Source organism: Fulmarus glacialis, unplaced genomic scaffold, assembly GCF_000690835.1.
Source record: "Fulmarus glacialis isolate BGI_N327 unplaced genomic scaffold, ASM69083v1 scaffold7627, whole genome shotgun sequence".
NCBI lineage: Eukaryota > Metazoa > Chordata > Aves > Procellariiformes > Procellariidae > Fulmarus > Fulmarus glacialis.
The window spans coordinates 14,631-30,811 of record NW_009221206.1 but is presented as its reverse complement, the minus strand read 5'-3'; the positions used below and the strand labels follow the sequence as shown (position 1 = coordinate 30,811).

The 16,181-nt window shown below is 35.5% G+C and overlaps 1 protein-coding gene across 1 annotated transcript in view; it reads right to left on the bottom strand.

Annotated features, from left to right (window-relative positions):
• Window positions 1-204: 204 nt before the first annotated feature.
• Window positions 205-16,181, bottom strand: part of CDH7 (cadherin 7, type 2) — a gene marked incomplete at its 5' end in the record, with an annotated part of 29,576 nt that continues 13,599 nt past the window's right edge. The window contains 5 exons of the mRNA XM_009581004.1: window positions 205-762; window positions 8,264-8,515; window positions 10,579-10,696; window positions 12,186-12,307; window positions 14,274-14,410. Coding sequence (XP_009579299.1) covers window positions 269-762; window positions 8,264-8,515; window positions 10,579-10,696; window positions 12,186-12,307; window positions 14,274-14,410 — 1,123 coding nt within the window. The remainder of the gene's footprint in view (window positions 763-8,263; window positions 8,516-10,578; window positions 10,697-12,185; window positions 12,308-14,273; window positions 14,411-16,181) is intronic.

Below are 16,181 nucleotides of genomic sequence, written 5' to 3'. Positions count from 1 at the left end.
TGAAAGTGAGTTGCCTCTGCAGGTATCTGGGGGTTGCTATCTATTTGAACCTGGCTGAGCATTTCATTTTATCAAAAATGCCACCAAATGTTCATAATCTCTGTGGTCAGTGCAGTCCCTAGTACAAGTCTAACGAAGATATGTTCCACCAAGGCAAAAAAACCTAAAAGGTTAAAAATGAAGAAATATTTACAACTTTCTTCAGTCTGTAAGGTTGAGTTTTCTGGTTTAGTATTCTTCAGTGCATTTTCAGAGAAAGATTCCAAGGCTATGAGTATAAGCAGTCTGGTCCAGTCCCATACATATCTGCAAGCCTTTTAAAGCGAGGGCCCCAGTCACTGAGGTAATCGTAGTTCTGGTCAGAGTTTGAGCTGATCGAATCTAAAGAACTGAGCGACTCTGCCACCGAGCCATTCCCCTCAAATGCGTATGTCTGCAGGGAGTCATAAGGTGGCGCGCAGGGGTCCACATCAGCTTCTTTTAGTCTTTCCCAGATAAATTCCCTAAAAATGACATTATCTGGGATGCTTTTAAAAGTTGGTCTGCTCAAGAACTGAATCTCAGGTGTCACATCCCTTCTGGTCTTGGTGTCTCGAATAATGTTGAGGTTTCTCAAGGCAGCCATGTCAAAAGCCTCAGTGTCTTCTTCTCCACCACCCTCATCATCATACCTGACAATGTTCTCTCTGATATCTCTCTCTTCATCAAAAATGAGGGGCTCTTTTTTCCGTCGCCTCATGGTGACAATCAGCAAGACAAGAACTGGAACACAGAAAGACTGGAGTTTTAGCAATGCTAAAGTTTCCTCATATTTTTCCTAGTGGTGGAAGTACTCATTAATTTATATGGCAAAGTCCCAAGGAAATAGCAGGCAATTTATGCAGTTAGTTTTGAAACCTAACAGGTTCTGAAAAAGCTTTTAAACCATAAGCTTTTTAGACGTTAAAGAATCTATTTCCAAAACCATTCTGGATTAACGTCTTCGTCTCTAATTCTATATCCAATGCTGTCTGCTGACCATAAATTTTAGGACTGGTTCAGTCTGACTATTAAAATCTCACAGCCATGAAATAAAAAAAAGACCTTTTCTTGAACTCTTAATTGCCCAAGTGATAAAACCACATCCATAAAGTAACCGAATAGAATTTAACAACCATGGTTTGGAAAGTGACTGAATTAAAGTGTATGGCCAATCTTTGCTGGGGAAAAAAAATTAAAAATCGTAGATTGGAGAACACTGAATTGTTAAGCAATGTGTAAAATAAGACTATCTTAGTTCATGGATTAAAAGTATCTCTATATAAGACCTCACTTTCCTATAAAGTTCAAAGTACTGTACTTAAGGTTTATGAATTACATCTAATGAGATCTGCTAGGGCTGGAGTTTATTGGATCAGCCAGTGCTAGATATGTAATTATTTTTTTAATTTTAATCCTTAAAGTTTCTTTCAGCTTGAAAGCTAATACTAAACTGCAGTGACAGCCAAAAGAACCGGGAGAAACTAACTCAAGGCTCCTCTTTTTCAAATACAGTTTTGATAGAGAAACATCATTGCTGACACACAAAATATGGAACCAATAATGTGAATATTGCATCCATCTGTGGGACATGATGGAGTGTGAATCATCCTCCTAGAAGATGATTAATACTATATTGTAGCATCTGGATAACATTTGCTGAGTTAATGATACTCCTAGAAAATAGCAGGCATCGCTATGACTGTAAAAAAACCACTACGTTGAAAAGTAAGTGTCATTCCACATTCAATTAATCTCTTCTGATTTTATGTTTATTTTTAATCTTAAGAATATGTGATTATATGCATTCATATGTCTAAGGTTTACAATCTTTACTTACAGTACTTAGATATGCCAACTAAATGCTGTATAAACATATGGAAAAGCACGAGCTGATATAGATAAAATTAAGCTTGAGCTTCCCTAGGTAGTCTCAAAAGTGACATACATAAGTTGTATGATGTAGGACTCCCGTTCTTGAAAGCCCTTCTCCTCATGAAGGAATTTTTAAAATCAGTATCAATCTAGTCATCGTGAGGCATGATTTAATATTGGGATCACTTGGTTAGAATAAACCAGTCATTCAGAGACTGTAGATGCAGAAAACTGTATCATATGTCTACAGACATTATGGTACTATTTGGAATTGGCTAAAGCATAAAATGACTTTAAAGGTGGACTTTCTGCAATTCTTTTTATTTTCCTTTGGAGCCACGTATGTCTAAAAATAAAACTAGAACAAGTTCAATTTTTTTCTAAACTTTTTGAAAATTATATTAGGCAATATTTTTTCCCCTTTTTTCAGTAGCTACCAGGCACACATTTAATGATCTATCTACTAACAGATGCCTTGTGACTCTATATTGCTGCAGCATCGGCATCACTCTCTCACTTTTTTGCCCCTGGCATCTCCCTGATTCATGCTTTATGTATTGAATTCAGAAGCCACTAGTTTGGGCATTTTGCTTTGAACAATATTTACATAAGCAGTTTGACAACATAAGATTTTGACCTTTAAAGTGGCTTTTGTGAAATTTCAAAACATTCTGATATTTATATAATACAGATTGAGCTGTAAATTATACAGCAGAGAACATAAAATTGTCATCATAGAGACAATTGCACTCCACTCTTAATGTTTTTCCTTATTATAAAATATATTTTAAAGTGAAAGACAAACCGGCTTGCTGACAGTACAGATATACATTTAAGCCAAGATTGCTGTTGACATAAATTTTTAATTATTATTTTTAACATTTACTGCCATGATATTTATTGCCATAGAAGTAAGCAGCTAATAATTTCCTTTACTCAAGTGTAAATGCATTTTCACACCACTGTGCCTTTTAACATACTTCATTTTGAAAGTTAAATAAGTGAAAAATATGAAACTTAGTAGGCAGGTCCGCCTAAAGGTACAATAAAAGTCAAGATACAATGAATGTTTTATATAGTATTCCTTGTACATCTCACACTTGCTTGAAGCCAAGAAAAATATGGAGACTTTCTAAAGGTTAAATATTTTAACATTTAGATGGCTTTATGAGATTATTAATTTCTAGCCTTTCCAGCAGCTATGAACAGTAAAGTTTAACCTCTAAATGAAAAAATCTTTAGCCACATTGCAGGAACTGCAGAGATGAATACAAGACCAAAACAAATTTCAATGATATCTAAATCAAGTGCAAATGGTTTTAAAGCTTATTCATTTTTCATTAAGTCGTGGTGGGTTTTTTTCCTACATTTATCACAAAAGCAGAAATTAAGTCAGTAATTAGTGACTGGCTGGACATATAGAAAACCTAATTTTATGAAATTTTATGCTTTTTAGAAAAGAAATAATAAAATGGAAAAGCTTTAAGGACATACGTATTGCACATTGAGGCCATTAGTTTGGCTCCATGCTGGTACACCGAACTCGTGCTAAAGGGATTAAATAGTAATACTGATTCCATATGTGATTTAACAAATAAATAAACCAATCGATATTAGAAGTAACTGATTATAAAGACTGAATAACCAGAACTAATAAAGATAGATCTAAACTAACCTTTTTGTTCTGATTTATCTGAATTGTTAGAAATGTTGATTTTGTCTAACAGGTACAGTAGCCAAGAGAAAATGTCATTTGTATTTATATTGGCTGTGGTAGTTTTATCCTTGTGTCAGTACAGATGTAATGATAATATCAGTAGTTTCAGTTCTCCTAAATCAGTCTTTAAACAAACACCTTTGAATACAAGAGTGAATTTTTGCTTTGCCATTTTGCAGTGTGTTTTATGGAATTATTATGAAATTTCCATTTTGGTATGCTCTGTAAAAAGTCAGGTTTAGGTCACCTGAGCATATTTCTCTGTTTTAGTATTAATCTTTCCTGTTGTACTCAAGGCAACTCCAACATAATTGTAAGGAAGCCATAAAAACCCTGAGACAACCTGAGGGAGAAGACTACATGCAGATCTATACAGTAAGGGACAGAGCTAAATCACAAACATTATCATGCCTTGTATACGCTACACCCCTAAGCCTGGCATTTACTATGGCAATAAGCTGCATCAGCTGCGAGTAAATCTGCACATTGGTTTATGCCTTAGGTGTGTCATGATTCATAAAGCTCAAGATTGGAGATCCTCAGCCATCTAAGCAGCACACTAATAACCTATTTAGTTATACCTTGCTGTTGCCAGTACAGTCAGATGAATTTTGGGGATTACAGAGGCCAAGACTCAGGGAACCTGCATTTAATTCCCAGTTAACAGACTTCATATATAACTGGTGTTTAATCAGTTTGGATTGATATTTGCAAAGTGGCTGTGACCTTTAAATGTCCAGACTGAGTGACCCTAATAGGCTTTATAACTTTCAGAAAACAGCTTCTGCATTGCACACTCAACCACCTTTTAAATTACTTAGTTTGGATACCCCCAAACTAAAACGGTTCTAGATTTATCGCTTTTAAAACTGCAAGACCAAACACCACACATACTACATAGTCACATTCTGTACACATTCTACCTATTTAGAGAATAAGATCCTTATGACTAGGACTGTTTCTTCTTTACAAATCACACAATTATGTGTGCTGATTTAATTGGATTCTTGTAGGTATTGCGATAATGACAAATTCCTCATCTTTCATCTGAAAAAATAATAATTTAAATCTGTATTTTGAAGTTTAATCAATGTATTATTAACTTGTAAACTCTAGTACCACACTATTAGGAGGCTTTTTTTAGTGTTTCCAAGAATATTGGTGGTACTAATAGATTATATTCAGATGTATGGAAGACAAAAATCATTAAAAAGCATTATGTCAACCTAGCTTTCCATTGTTTCAAAACAAAGAAAATCTTTAGCCTCTCAAATATGATTGGGTTATCTACACGTGAACATTCTTTTTTCATGTAATTTTATGTATGCATTTTATGCTAAACACTTGTTACAAAAGCAATTACTGCGTCTGGAAGATGCTAACCGAAAAACAAATTACCTTGAATTAAAGTAACATATATTTTTCAGAGGACTTAAAAAAATCTTACTTACTGCTATAAAAATTATGTACAGTCTAAAATGAATAAAAACTATCTTTTCATATACTTTTTATAGAATAAAATTTTTTCTTTAAAACATAACCTCACTGCAGAGTGAATAATTATAAAGATGTTTTGAGTAATTAACAAAGTACTGAAACTTTCTTGTGGAATAAAATTTAGAATTTGATCTCCATCAGTCAATATGAAGAGGGGAAAAGATTTTGGTAAGATGTTTTTAACTTTAAAATTATTTTAGTTTGAATAAGTAATCTACATCATGTTACATGCAATTATAATGAATTAGTATGATTTAGCAACATTCTTCCTTCTTAATGTCAGTGAAAAAATTGTGCTTATCTAAAATTGATTGGTTGCTCAAGTAAAAAGAATAACACTTAAGAAATCCCACTGAGACAATCTGAGTCTTGGTCAAGACAAATGGTTATTTATTAGACAAAGGGATGTATGGGGCAAGAACAAATATCAAAGTACATCATAATAATTTTAAGAAGGTAAGAGCTTGTTGGGAGTTCAAGACACTAGTGCCAGAATACATGTATCCATGATGTTTATGTAAATCTCATACCTCCTCCACTTTTCAGCTGGCACTCACACTGAGATGACATTGATGAATGTGACTGGATTTGCACTGCCTGTTAATCTTGGGTCAGAAAAAAATTTGATCCGGTAGCCTGTCTCCTCTTTTCACTGATAAACTCTTACACAAAAAGGTGCATCCCTTGGTCCCAGCCCTGGAACCACTTGCCAACAGCTGAAGCCTATTTTTTATGCTGTGCTAGTGGATTTTCAGGATTTTTTCTCAGGTTGTGAAAAGAAAAAGGGAAAAAGGAGAAAGTAAATTCCTAGCAGTACTACCATTCAGCTGATCCCAGCAAATGTCTTCTAGGAACAAATGAGAGAAGAAGAAAGGCTCTGGGACCAGACAAGCGACAACACTTGACTGGGGTTTCACTGGGCAGCAGTGATGCTTACACACCTCTTCCTTGTGAAGACTGGCACCTGGCTGGGAACAAAACAGCAGCAGGATACAGTACCAAAATGCAGGACTCAAAGCCATCGTTAGCATACAAACATGGCCTAAACTGTGTCTGCAGCTTTGAACTGTACCCAAGAGGAACAATTTAGATAGGACATGATGACAGCACATACAAATGTCTATTTGGATAAACAGTGGTGATGCATTTGGACAGTTGTATTTGGAAGTCCAATTCTTTGACAAGTAAAATCAATGGCAAGGTGGTCATATGCCAGATTCCTCTTCAGTGCACAGCCCATTATTCAAACACTATGTTCAGAGACCTTATCCTCAATTCTTTACCAAATGTTTGTTCGACACACTCTAAAAATGACCAGAATGAAAACTCAGGTTTCTTGATTTATTGGTTGTATTTGAAGCCTGGTGTAATGAGTAGTATAAGCAAGTTATTGCATGGTAACATGCTGTGTTTCCACTCAATGCTCTTCTTTAAGATATATGGCACCTATTTAAGAAAACCTTATGCCCAGGCCAGTCTGTGTTGTATCTACAGTAGTTTCTTATGTAATATTCAGAAACTCTCTTTTTATATATAACAGAAATGGTGACATTTCAGTTTGGGATGAAGTGAATTCCTATTACAGAACTTTTCTTCTTAAGTACATTGGACCAAATTTTTAAATGGGTGTTTTTCCACTGATGCCAATGCCAGTTGATACGAGAATCTTTCGTACATTTTTTTGCACTCTACCATTTAGCTTCATGTCCAAATAAAGTTCATTTGGGTGTGTAAATGGCCTAGAAATGCTAGTAGAAAAATGGTATTTAAAAAATGTTCATTAAAACTTTTGGCAATCATTCCCTTCCATTTTTCCTTAAACCTAGGCGTAAGCATGTGTTGAGTGAGTTTAAACAAACTTATGTTGTTAGGTTTTTTTGTCACAAAGATGGAAAACTCTGGAAATGCTACCTCCTATGCATGCATAGCTATTGAGTAAGTCGGTTGGGCTCATTGCAGAGGTAGTGATTTTTCTTACTCTGTAACAACAGTGCAAGAGGATTTCCTTTTTTGAGTCCTTTAGAAATGTTTGTAGCAGAAGGGACATTTCCTTCTAATGGTTTACAGTGAGGTGAATCAAAGTCAATAAGAAGAGAAATCTATACATTGTTGAAATATTGCCATGAACAGAAGTGTGGACAAAAGTCTCTTGATTTGATCTATTCAGATTACTTGGATAACAGTGACAGATAAATCACCACTGGGATTATACCAACCTGAGGAGACTATGGTCTTCCCCTTTCTCTTAGACTGATATGTACAGCCAGAGAATAGAAAAATCTCTCCATTGATAACAACACTCAAGAAAATTCTTGTGTTGAATCGGTACCCTTATTAACATGTGATCCTTCTGACAATAAGCAAAACTGCACTTTTGTTCACCTGCATCCTGCACCTGCTCACCATCACCTGCAGATGCAGGGTGATTCTTCATCTTTACTCCTTGATTTGGGCCTTTACTACTACCATGTAGTCATTTTGTTTAAGGACCTGGCATGAAATGAGAAATGCTAACCAAACTAGGATGTTGACACTCTTCCACTGTTTTCCACTGTCTTTTATCTAGTTGCAGTTTCACTGCACAACGTAAAATCCAACTGTGTTACCAGTTGCAGAAGTAACAAAACATCATTCTGTAGAAGATGTTCAATTAAATAGGATGATTCCCATCAGTAAATTACATCTGTTGTATTTTCTGAATGTCTTTTGTTCTATGCAAATCAATAAATGTTTAAAAATAACTATATCTCTGAAAAAGGGACACACATTGATACTGGTTATACAGTGAGTATGCTAAACCAAATACTTCCATAAACTGCATTGTGTATCTCTTAAATATTACATTTGATGCAAGCCATCTTTTTTTCTTTTACTATTATTTCATATATATATCTGGAGGCAGCTTGACATAGAAACAAAGTATCTGAACTTGAAAATCCAAAACTAAAGGTTTTGTGTGGCTCATGATAGAAAATGCTGTTCTGCCTGGAATGTTAGGTGTCCTTGTTTACAGAAATCGGGCTGGGGGGGGGGGGGGGGAAGTTATCATTTCTGTGTGTGGACAGAGGAATATATACATACACACACACACACATATATATATTGCTACTTACTATACGTTGAATGGAAAATAAGGGTAACAGGAAGAAGACGTACCTAGCAGTGTCAAGACACAAGCCAATATTGCTATCAGGGCTCCAGTGCTAAGTCCTGCAGGCAAGATATATGCTTCTGCATTGCATGTCTGAGCAATACCATCTGCATCACAATCACAGACTCTGATGGTGAGGGTATTAGTGCTACTAAGTGAAGGTGATCCACTGTCCACAATGAATATTGGCAAATAGAAAACAGATTGTTCCTGTCTTCGGAACCCATTTCTTCTGGTTAATACTGTTGCAGTGTTATCTAGATAAAGGAATAAAAAGATAAATATAAAATACATGATCTTTCTAAAACACAAGCCTATAAATAATACAGTCTTTCACTTAAAAGACTTTGTAAACACATTTATATTATTTCAACAAGTTTATCTTTCCTGGTTGCACATTTTTGAAGCTGTAGAGATAGGATAAGCTGAGAAATGATACTCAACTAAAAAAACACATTTCTATTTTCCACAAAAGACTGTTTCAAAATTGCAGAGGTCTATTCAGTTTTAGTTAAGCTCACAGTTCCACACTCTTGATAGATAGTTGAAGATGAGATAATTATAAAAAAGAAAAAATCACCCTTCAGTGATCAGATTAAATATCTATATATCTGTTTCAGGTCTCATTTCCAAGGGTCTATTTCAATTATTTACAGATATAGATATCATATTAATGGAAGTAATGGACATATTAATAGGAGAATAAGTTCTGAAGACCAATGAAATATTTTTTGAATGCCAAAAAAAAAAACAGTTGGAGCACAAATACAAGTAATTACACATGTAACAAAAACATGCACTTGTTTTCAGTCTCATCTGAGAGTCAAGATGACTAATATAATCAATCTAACATGTGTGGTTCAATGTTGCTCTGAGTTGGGTGATTAAAAAGTCCATGTGTTCCAGAAAATATGTGCAAAACTCACTGTGTTCAATACAGGTTGACAGCTCCTGAGAGGTAGGGAGTTACATCTCCTAGAATGTATAGAAAAGGTCGGTCGGTCGGTCTGTCTATCTATCTATCTGCTTATCTATCTATTTATAGACATTATATCAATAGTCCTGTAAAGTTATCCTATTGTGTCATCTGTTATGACCTATCTGGCAATATATGCAAGCGTTTCTTCATATAGCATTATATGAGATATGCATAAAATTAATTAACATAGAAAGAGGCAACTGCTGCTGTGTCTTGTAATTCGATTGATTTTACTGGCATTGCAAAAGTCTATTATTACTTTTTCCAAATTATAAGTTCTCTGGAACAGCGCCTGTCTTTTCATTAAATACTTAACAGTACTTGTAACAATGTCAGATTTCTGAATAGAGTCTTATTCTAATGTGTTTTTATTGTTTTGATCATTATTACTATTACAGTCTAGTTTTGAATTGCAAGCTGCTCCTGTGAAGAAAATTAAGCATGTCAGTAACTACATGCAGGGTAAGGCAATAAATAGCTGTGTGAAAGAACTTTATTAGGTCACATGTTATATTTAGTGAATGTTGTTCAAAGTCTGTTTGTATAAACAGTATCCTTTAGTCCACCATATGTCTGTTTTTTCTTATTTTATTAATAAGGATGACTTTGTAGCTTTGGTTTAGTACTGATCTATAAAAGAGCAATGCAAAAATAACATAATGTCTATTTAGTTCTATTTGCTTCAGCTAATAGCTAAACTGACTGATACATGCCCAGCTGCCGTACTATGCAGTGCAACTAAAGAGAACACTAATTAGAAGCATGTTCTCAGATATTTTGACTAATAGAAATGTGATGTCAATGAGAGTCTTTGTGTAAGTCTTTGGGGAAATAGTGATAAGAAGTCTGTGTAAATATTGTAGGCAGCTTCCATTATCAAAAGCATTCTTCAGTAGGTGGTAGACTTACTGAAAAGATGTGTTTTTCTAAAATGAAAAAAGAACCCCTCAATTTACTGTGCACTCATTTTTTATGCCCTAAGTTATATTAATAAAACATGCATTCTTGGATATTTTTCAGTCACTGCCCCAAGGTAAAATCTAATTTAGATAAAAACCTATAAATACAAAGAAAAAAAGTGAGAAGAGTGACTTCTGGGACAAAAAAAAAAAAAAAAAAAAAAAGTTTGAAGCTGCTCTGTTTGGCTCAAGGCTTTAAACAATTCAAACAACAGCTTAATTCCCTTGACAAATAATCTACATATAAAATTATTTTGCAGGCTGATTGTACTTTAATTTATGTCCTTACCAGAACAGAAGTTTATGTAGGTTATAATCAGCACAATACATTCAAAATGAAAGGTGTTAGTGGTAAATATTTACCCAAACAAAATATCCTTACCTTTGTTGTCCTGCAGTGTAAAATTGTGGTTATTTGCTGCCTCTGCTGTTAAACTGAAGTAGAACTGATGGCCATTTGGTGGGTCATCTTTATCAATTGCACTGATTTTCTGGATGACCTGTTTTGACATACACCGGGGTTTCATCGTTTGGAATGGGAAGAAGCATAGATACCTGTACATTGCATAACCCCTCTATTACCTATCAAAGTCTCAACCGTCTCTTGAGTCCTGCTCATGTTGCATTTTGTTTTTCTAATCTCCTAAACATGTACAGACAATATTAAAACTAAAATGTGACTCGACCCTTTACTTTCCCTGTACCAACTTTATTGGCGAAAAGCAATGATCTGCAGGGCCTGTCAGAAAAAGTTAGTCAGAGAAAGTTAGGTCCTGTCATTCACCAGGGCAGGAAGTATAAACTGCATAACAGTGGAAGAACTGTATCTTCTGCATGGCCCTTAATGTAGTTATCAATGGCTGCAGTTAATGTTGCATTATAAACTTTCACAAGGAGATTATGATTTTGAGCATTTTAACTAATTTAATTTTTTGTAAAGACATGAAAAAGAAAAAACAATTCATAAGTATATTAATATTTTCTGGGTTTTTTTTTTAATTATCTTTACTATTTTTCCAATTTTATTTTCTAAAATTCTGTCAAAATCTGTTTCTAGAAAAAAGAAGTGTCACCATTGCTTATAGTCCATGAAGAATGAATACTCAGAGCTAACAGTTCTGACTAGACCACAGGGAAAACAAACAGATACTCCAATAAGAGCACATACATTCTGTGTTTCTCGTGAACGCAAGCTAATAATCGTAGTGTTTTCTGTTGAGGATTTAAATTATGCTGTGATTTTGAAAAGTGCGATAAACAACATCTGCCACAGGAAGGACAATATTCTGGGAGAAGGCACAAAAGTGCAAAGCCTCCCAGGGAATATGTGGGATCTATGTGGGTGAAATATTGACTAGTCTTCTGGGAGACAGAAGAGAGAATGAGAATTTTTTTTTTTTCCTGGTGTCTTATGAAGTAGAGCGGAAAAGTCCAAATATGGGAGACACCAAGGATAAACAACACCAGATACTTTTAGTTGAGTCTAGGACTACTTGGAAGACATTTGGGGAGTTAAAAACACTGGGGAATTTGTTAGGAATACATCTCCCTTGTGAAATTGTGGCCTTATGGCCCACACTTCCTAAGGCAAATAGAAGTATATACTCATTTTAGGAATGGTAGGCTTTCAGTCTCAGAATAACCTCCATGTTAAGACTTCCCACTTCCCAGTTAGGGAAAATTAGGAGGAAGTACGCATTCTTGATATTATTCAAAATTAGGTGAGTTTAGCAAAACACATCCGTTACACCAATAAGAAAGCCAGAGATTTTAACAGTACCTTCAGCATGTAATTTTTACACCTGAGTCTTTCTCTTCAGTGGTATGGTGAAGATATTAGGATTTGATGAGTATTTGCTTGTGCTACACATCAAAGCAGCATTTTTACTGCCATAAACTGATTATATTTTATCTTAAAGCTGGCAGGCTTCCATAAAGAATGGCTGCCTATCTGATAAAAATAAACATAAAAAACCTGTCAAGCCATACCTGACCAGGTTGAGCATTTTCACAGACAGTTGTCTCATACTCCATGGCAAACTCAGGGGCATTGTCGTTGATGTCAAGGATAGTGATGGCTACATAACCTCTCCCAATCTGTGCTGGATTCTCTATAGGAAAAGAAGCCAACAAAACAATCAAGAAGAGCTCCTTGCAAGTTATTCTTTGGGTCAGTACGTTTTTCATTTGCATTCTCCTTTTTCATATACTTGTCAAATCAATTGCAATACCTCTTAGACGGACAAAGGAAGATCTTGGCTTGATCTTCTGGACCTAGTGGAAACAATGTTTATGTTTTCCAAATGCTTTAATTAAACTAAGATTTTACTCTCAGGGATAAACTGAAAATCTAACTCACTAATCACAGCATTGAATTGCATCATATGGAAGGGTAAGAGCAAAATGATGTAAAACCATCACCAAGGGGTATAACTTGCCAGAACAACACTATTCATATCAGGAATAGCATGGTTATTACGGGTTAAATAAATTTTTGTTGCGATTTAGATTGATCAGGCTATTAAGAAGTTAAAACCAGAATTCCATCAGCTATGTATAACAGAAAAAAAAAAAAGAGGAAGCTGTATTCTCAAGCAAAACCCAAAGTATTTAAAGAGCACACACAACTAAGTATTTAAACACTGTCATTAACATGTTGAACACCTTAAATATGAATCACATTCTTAAACCAATGCTAAAATATGAATCTGTGCAGGGTCCAATGTAATAATTTAATCTTAAACAGTAGATATTTTTGGACTAAGCATAAAGGATATCAGTGTGTGCTATACTTATTTTGCTAGATAACACTTCTGTTTTGGAGCAGGGAAAAGAGAGATTGCGGGGTTTTTTTTACCACAAGTGTTGATATTAGTGACAGAGCAGGGCAGAATGGAAAACTTACAAACCTTCAAATATGTATCTATCTTTTTATAAGGTATTGCAACCACATTTTAGTAAATATTATAAGTATTTAAACAATGCATCCAAATGTAGATCATGAAGTGTTTTCTTTTGTTTCTTATACCACATGTGAAATACCAGAGGAGTAAGCAATTTTGACACCAACTTTTTCCTCTGCTGATCTAAGCTTATTGAAAACCAAGCAGGCCATGAACATAAATTAAAGCATTGAAGGTATTAGTTGTGCTCCTAGACCCTCACTTGTGTCAGGTATGCCCCTTGGCTACCTTGTCAGTTTTGTTATTACCCAGGAAAATTTTTGGTTCCCATGCTGGCCTCCTAGACCAAAATTCTGCTCCTGAGAATACAAGATAAACTCATATAGACACTAAATGATAAATGTTAGTTTTCACGTTAAACATTAAATTAACCTCACTGAAAGCAAGAAGTGAGGATTTTTAAAATAGCAGGTAAGAGAACTGATAACTCTTTTATTATCACAGCCCAATAGAGTAGTAATAAGGATGAAATTTGAAGAAATAAATTCTTTCACGATAAAGGGAAAAAGTTATAGTTTTTCACAGAATGTATTCAGAGCTGAACAAGTTTATGTTTAAACTTGCATTAACAGAATTCTTCTTGTATGTGCTTGAAGAGTTCGATTCTTCAACACTTTTCATCTTACACCAGAAAAGATACCAGGTACAAAATATCCTCTACAGTCTAACCTTAAAGTCAGGAAAGTGAAACCACACAAGCATTCACATCCCCTTTCCTCCCTAATTTTTAAGAATGCTGTGGCTGACCCACAGCAATCAACTCTAAGCGACTGCCATCACTAAGATGGGCTAACTGCTCCTCCTCTGTATTTCATATCACTTTTCCTCTAATGATACTTGGGCTGAGACTGCTGACTTAACATATTTCATCTTCCTTTGTATTTGTTTTTCAGAAGTCAAAAGACTACACAAGGTGTGAGGCAAAGGAAAGAGCAAATACTTAATCTGTTATATTTCTTAATTTTTATCACATAGGTTTCTTTTACATTGAGTAAGAAGTTATTTTTATCTGCCATGGTTTGAAACTGTCATAATTCCTCTAATGCAGCTGATCACAACCAAGCCTGAAGTTTTACACATAAACAGCCAATAAAATCTTTAAATTATTACTTACGACTCTCCATAGCCAAAACTGTGATATTATGAACAGCATTAGTTTCCCTGTCCAAAGATTTGGCAGTTGTAATGACTCCACTGTTGGCATCAATATTGAAATACCTCTCCAGGTCTGTATTTCGATCTATCGAGTACCTAGGTGAAGGATGAAAGAAAACTTTTGATTTATGTTCAATTACAGTCTGTAAAAATGTTTCATTGATTTCTTATTAGAGAGAAAGAGTTTCCATTGTTTGCCCATTTTGAGCTTTGTTTTGTCCAGTTTCTCTAGGGCGTTGAGAGAAGCAAAGCCGTATGCAAAGGCAAGAGAGTTACACAGCGACCTGTGCTGACAGTGGCGGGCTCCATTCCCTCACAGTGCCCTCTTAAGTGAGGTTATAGGTATTCCCCTCTCTTTTCTTTCTTCCTCTCTGCTGTAAGGCAAACTTTCATTTATTCATGGAATAGCATCCTCCCGAACCCCAGCTAAGGAGAAGACCAGTTGGAAGTTTGCTACTTGGCTGTACCAGCCGGGTGCTGCACCCATGGGGGCTGGCAGTCTGAGCACAGAGCTTTCTATCACCAGCAGAAGAGCCCCTAAGTCACCCAGAGCTGCAGGGGCAGGCAAAAAAAGAGAGATGATGCAGAGTAGGTCAAGAAATTGCATGTCATCACTGTCAGCTCCCGGTGTTTTACCATCATTAGACGAACACAGGCTCATGCCCTTAACTCTTTGGCTTAACATATCTTTTACCTCTAAATTTGTTTTAGAAGGGGAAATGAGCTCCTTAGCAAACAGAAAATAGCATAAGGGAAAAGGTCAAAATGCTTGTGGGTGTTTTGCTTATAACCCTTTTGAGAGAAAGGGATAGTTGATTAGGCAGGTTTAGATTTACAACTGGAATATTCTTGACATTCAATTTAATATTGGGTCAGATTCTTGCACTCTCATTTAGATCAAGTATATACCCCTTTTCTCAGGATGAATTAAAATGTCTGAATCAGACCAAAAGTGATCATTACAATTACTGTCACACAATGATATATTAGATTATTGATATAACATTAACCAAACCCTTTGAACAACATGGAAGGAAAGAATTATGGAAGATAGTTAAAAAACGAGACTTCCCAAATATAATGGTCTTATAACACTATTTGTTTGTGCTGTGTTGTATTATACCAGCTTCTACTTTGTTGTATTACTGTGTTTTTGTTTATCCCTCTTGGCTGCAAAATCTTAGAGCAGAGACCTGTTACATAATTAGAATTGTTTTACCGTATTGTGTCACGGTGAGAGAGAGAATGGAGTAAAGAGTTGTAACAAGAGTAACAGCAGTTTTCATGGATTAAGGCTCTCCCTCTTTCACTTTTTTTTTTTTTTTTCCTATTTTATGTTAACTGTAGTTCATGTTTTACTTTATTCCATGCCAGCACGGGTTTTTATTTGGTCAGCAGTGCTCTTCAGCTCTTTTATGGCTGGCAAGCTTCCCCGTGAGACTATGCCTGTCACCTCTGCTATGTAGCCTATGGCAGGCCCTGTAGCTGGGTTTCAATCTCCTGCCAGCCCTTAGATTTCCCAATTATTAACACTATCACTATGCAATTTGAAGAGCAACGACCTTTCTTAAAAAAAGTAGTAAGAAAGGAAGAAAGAGAAGGACAAGGAGAAGGAGAGAGGTTAGAAAGACAGAAAAAGGAAAAGAAAGCAAGGAAGCAATAAAAAGAAAACAATAAAAAGGAGGGAAGGAAGGAGGGAAGGAGGGAAGGAGAGAAGGAAAGAAGGAAGGAAAGAAGGAAGGAAGGAAAGAAGGAAAGAAGGAAGGAAGGAAAAGGAAAGAAGGAAAGAAGGAAGGGAGGAAAGAAGGAAGGAAGGAAAGAAGGAGGGAGGAAGGAAGGAAGGGAGGGACAGAGGGAGGAAGGGAGG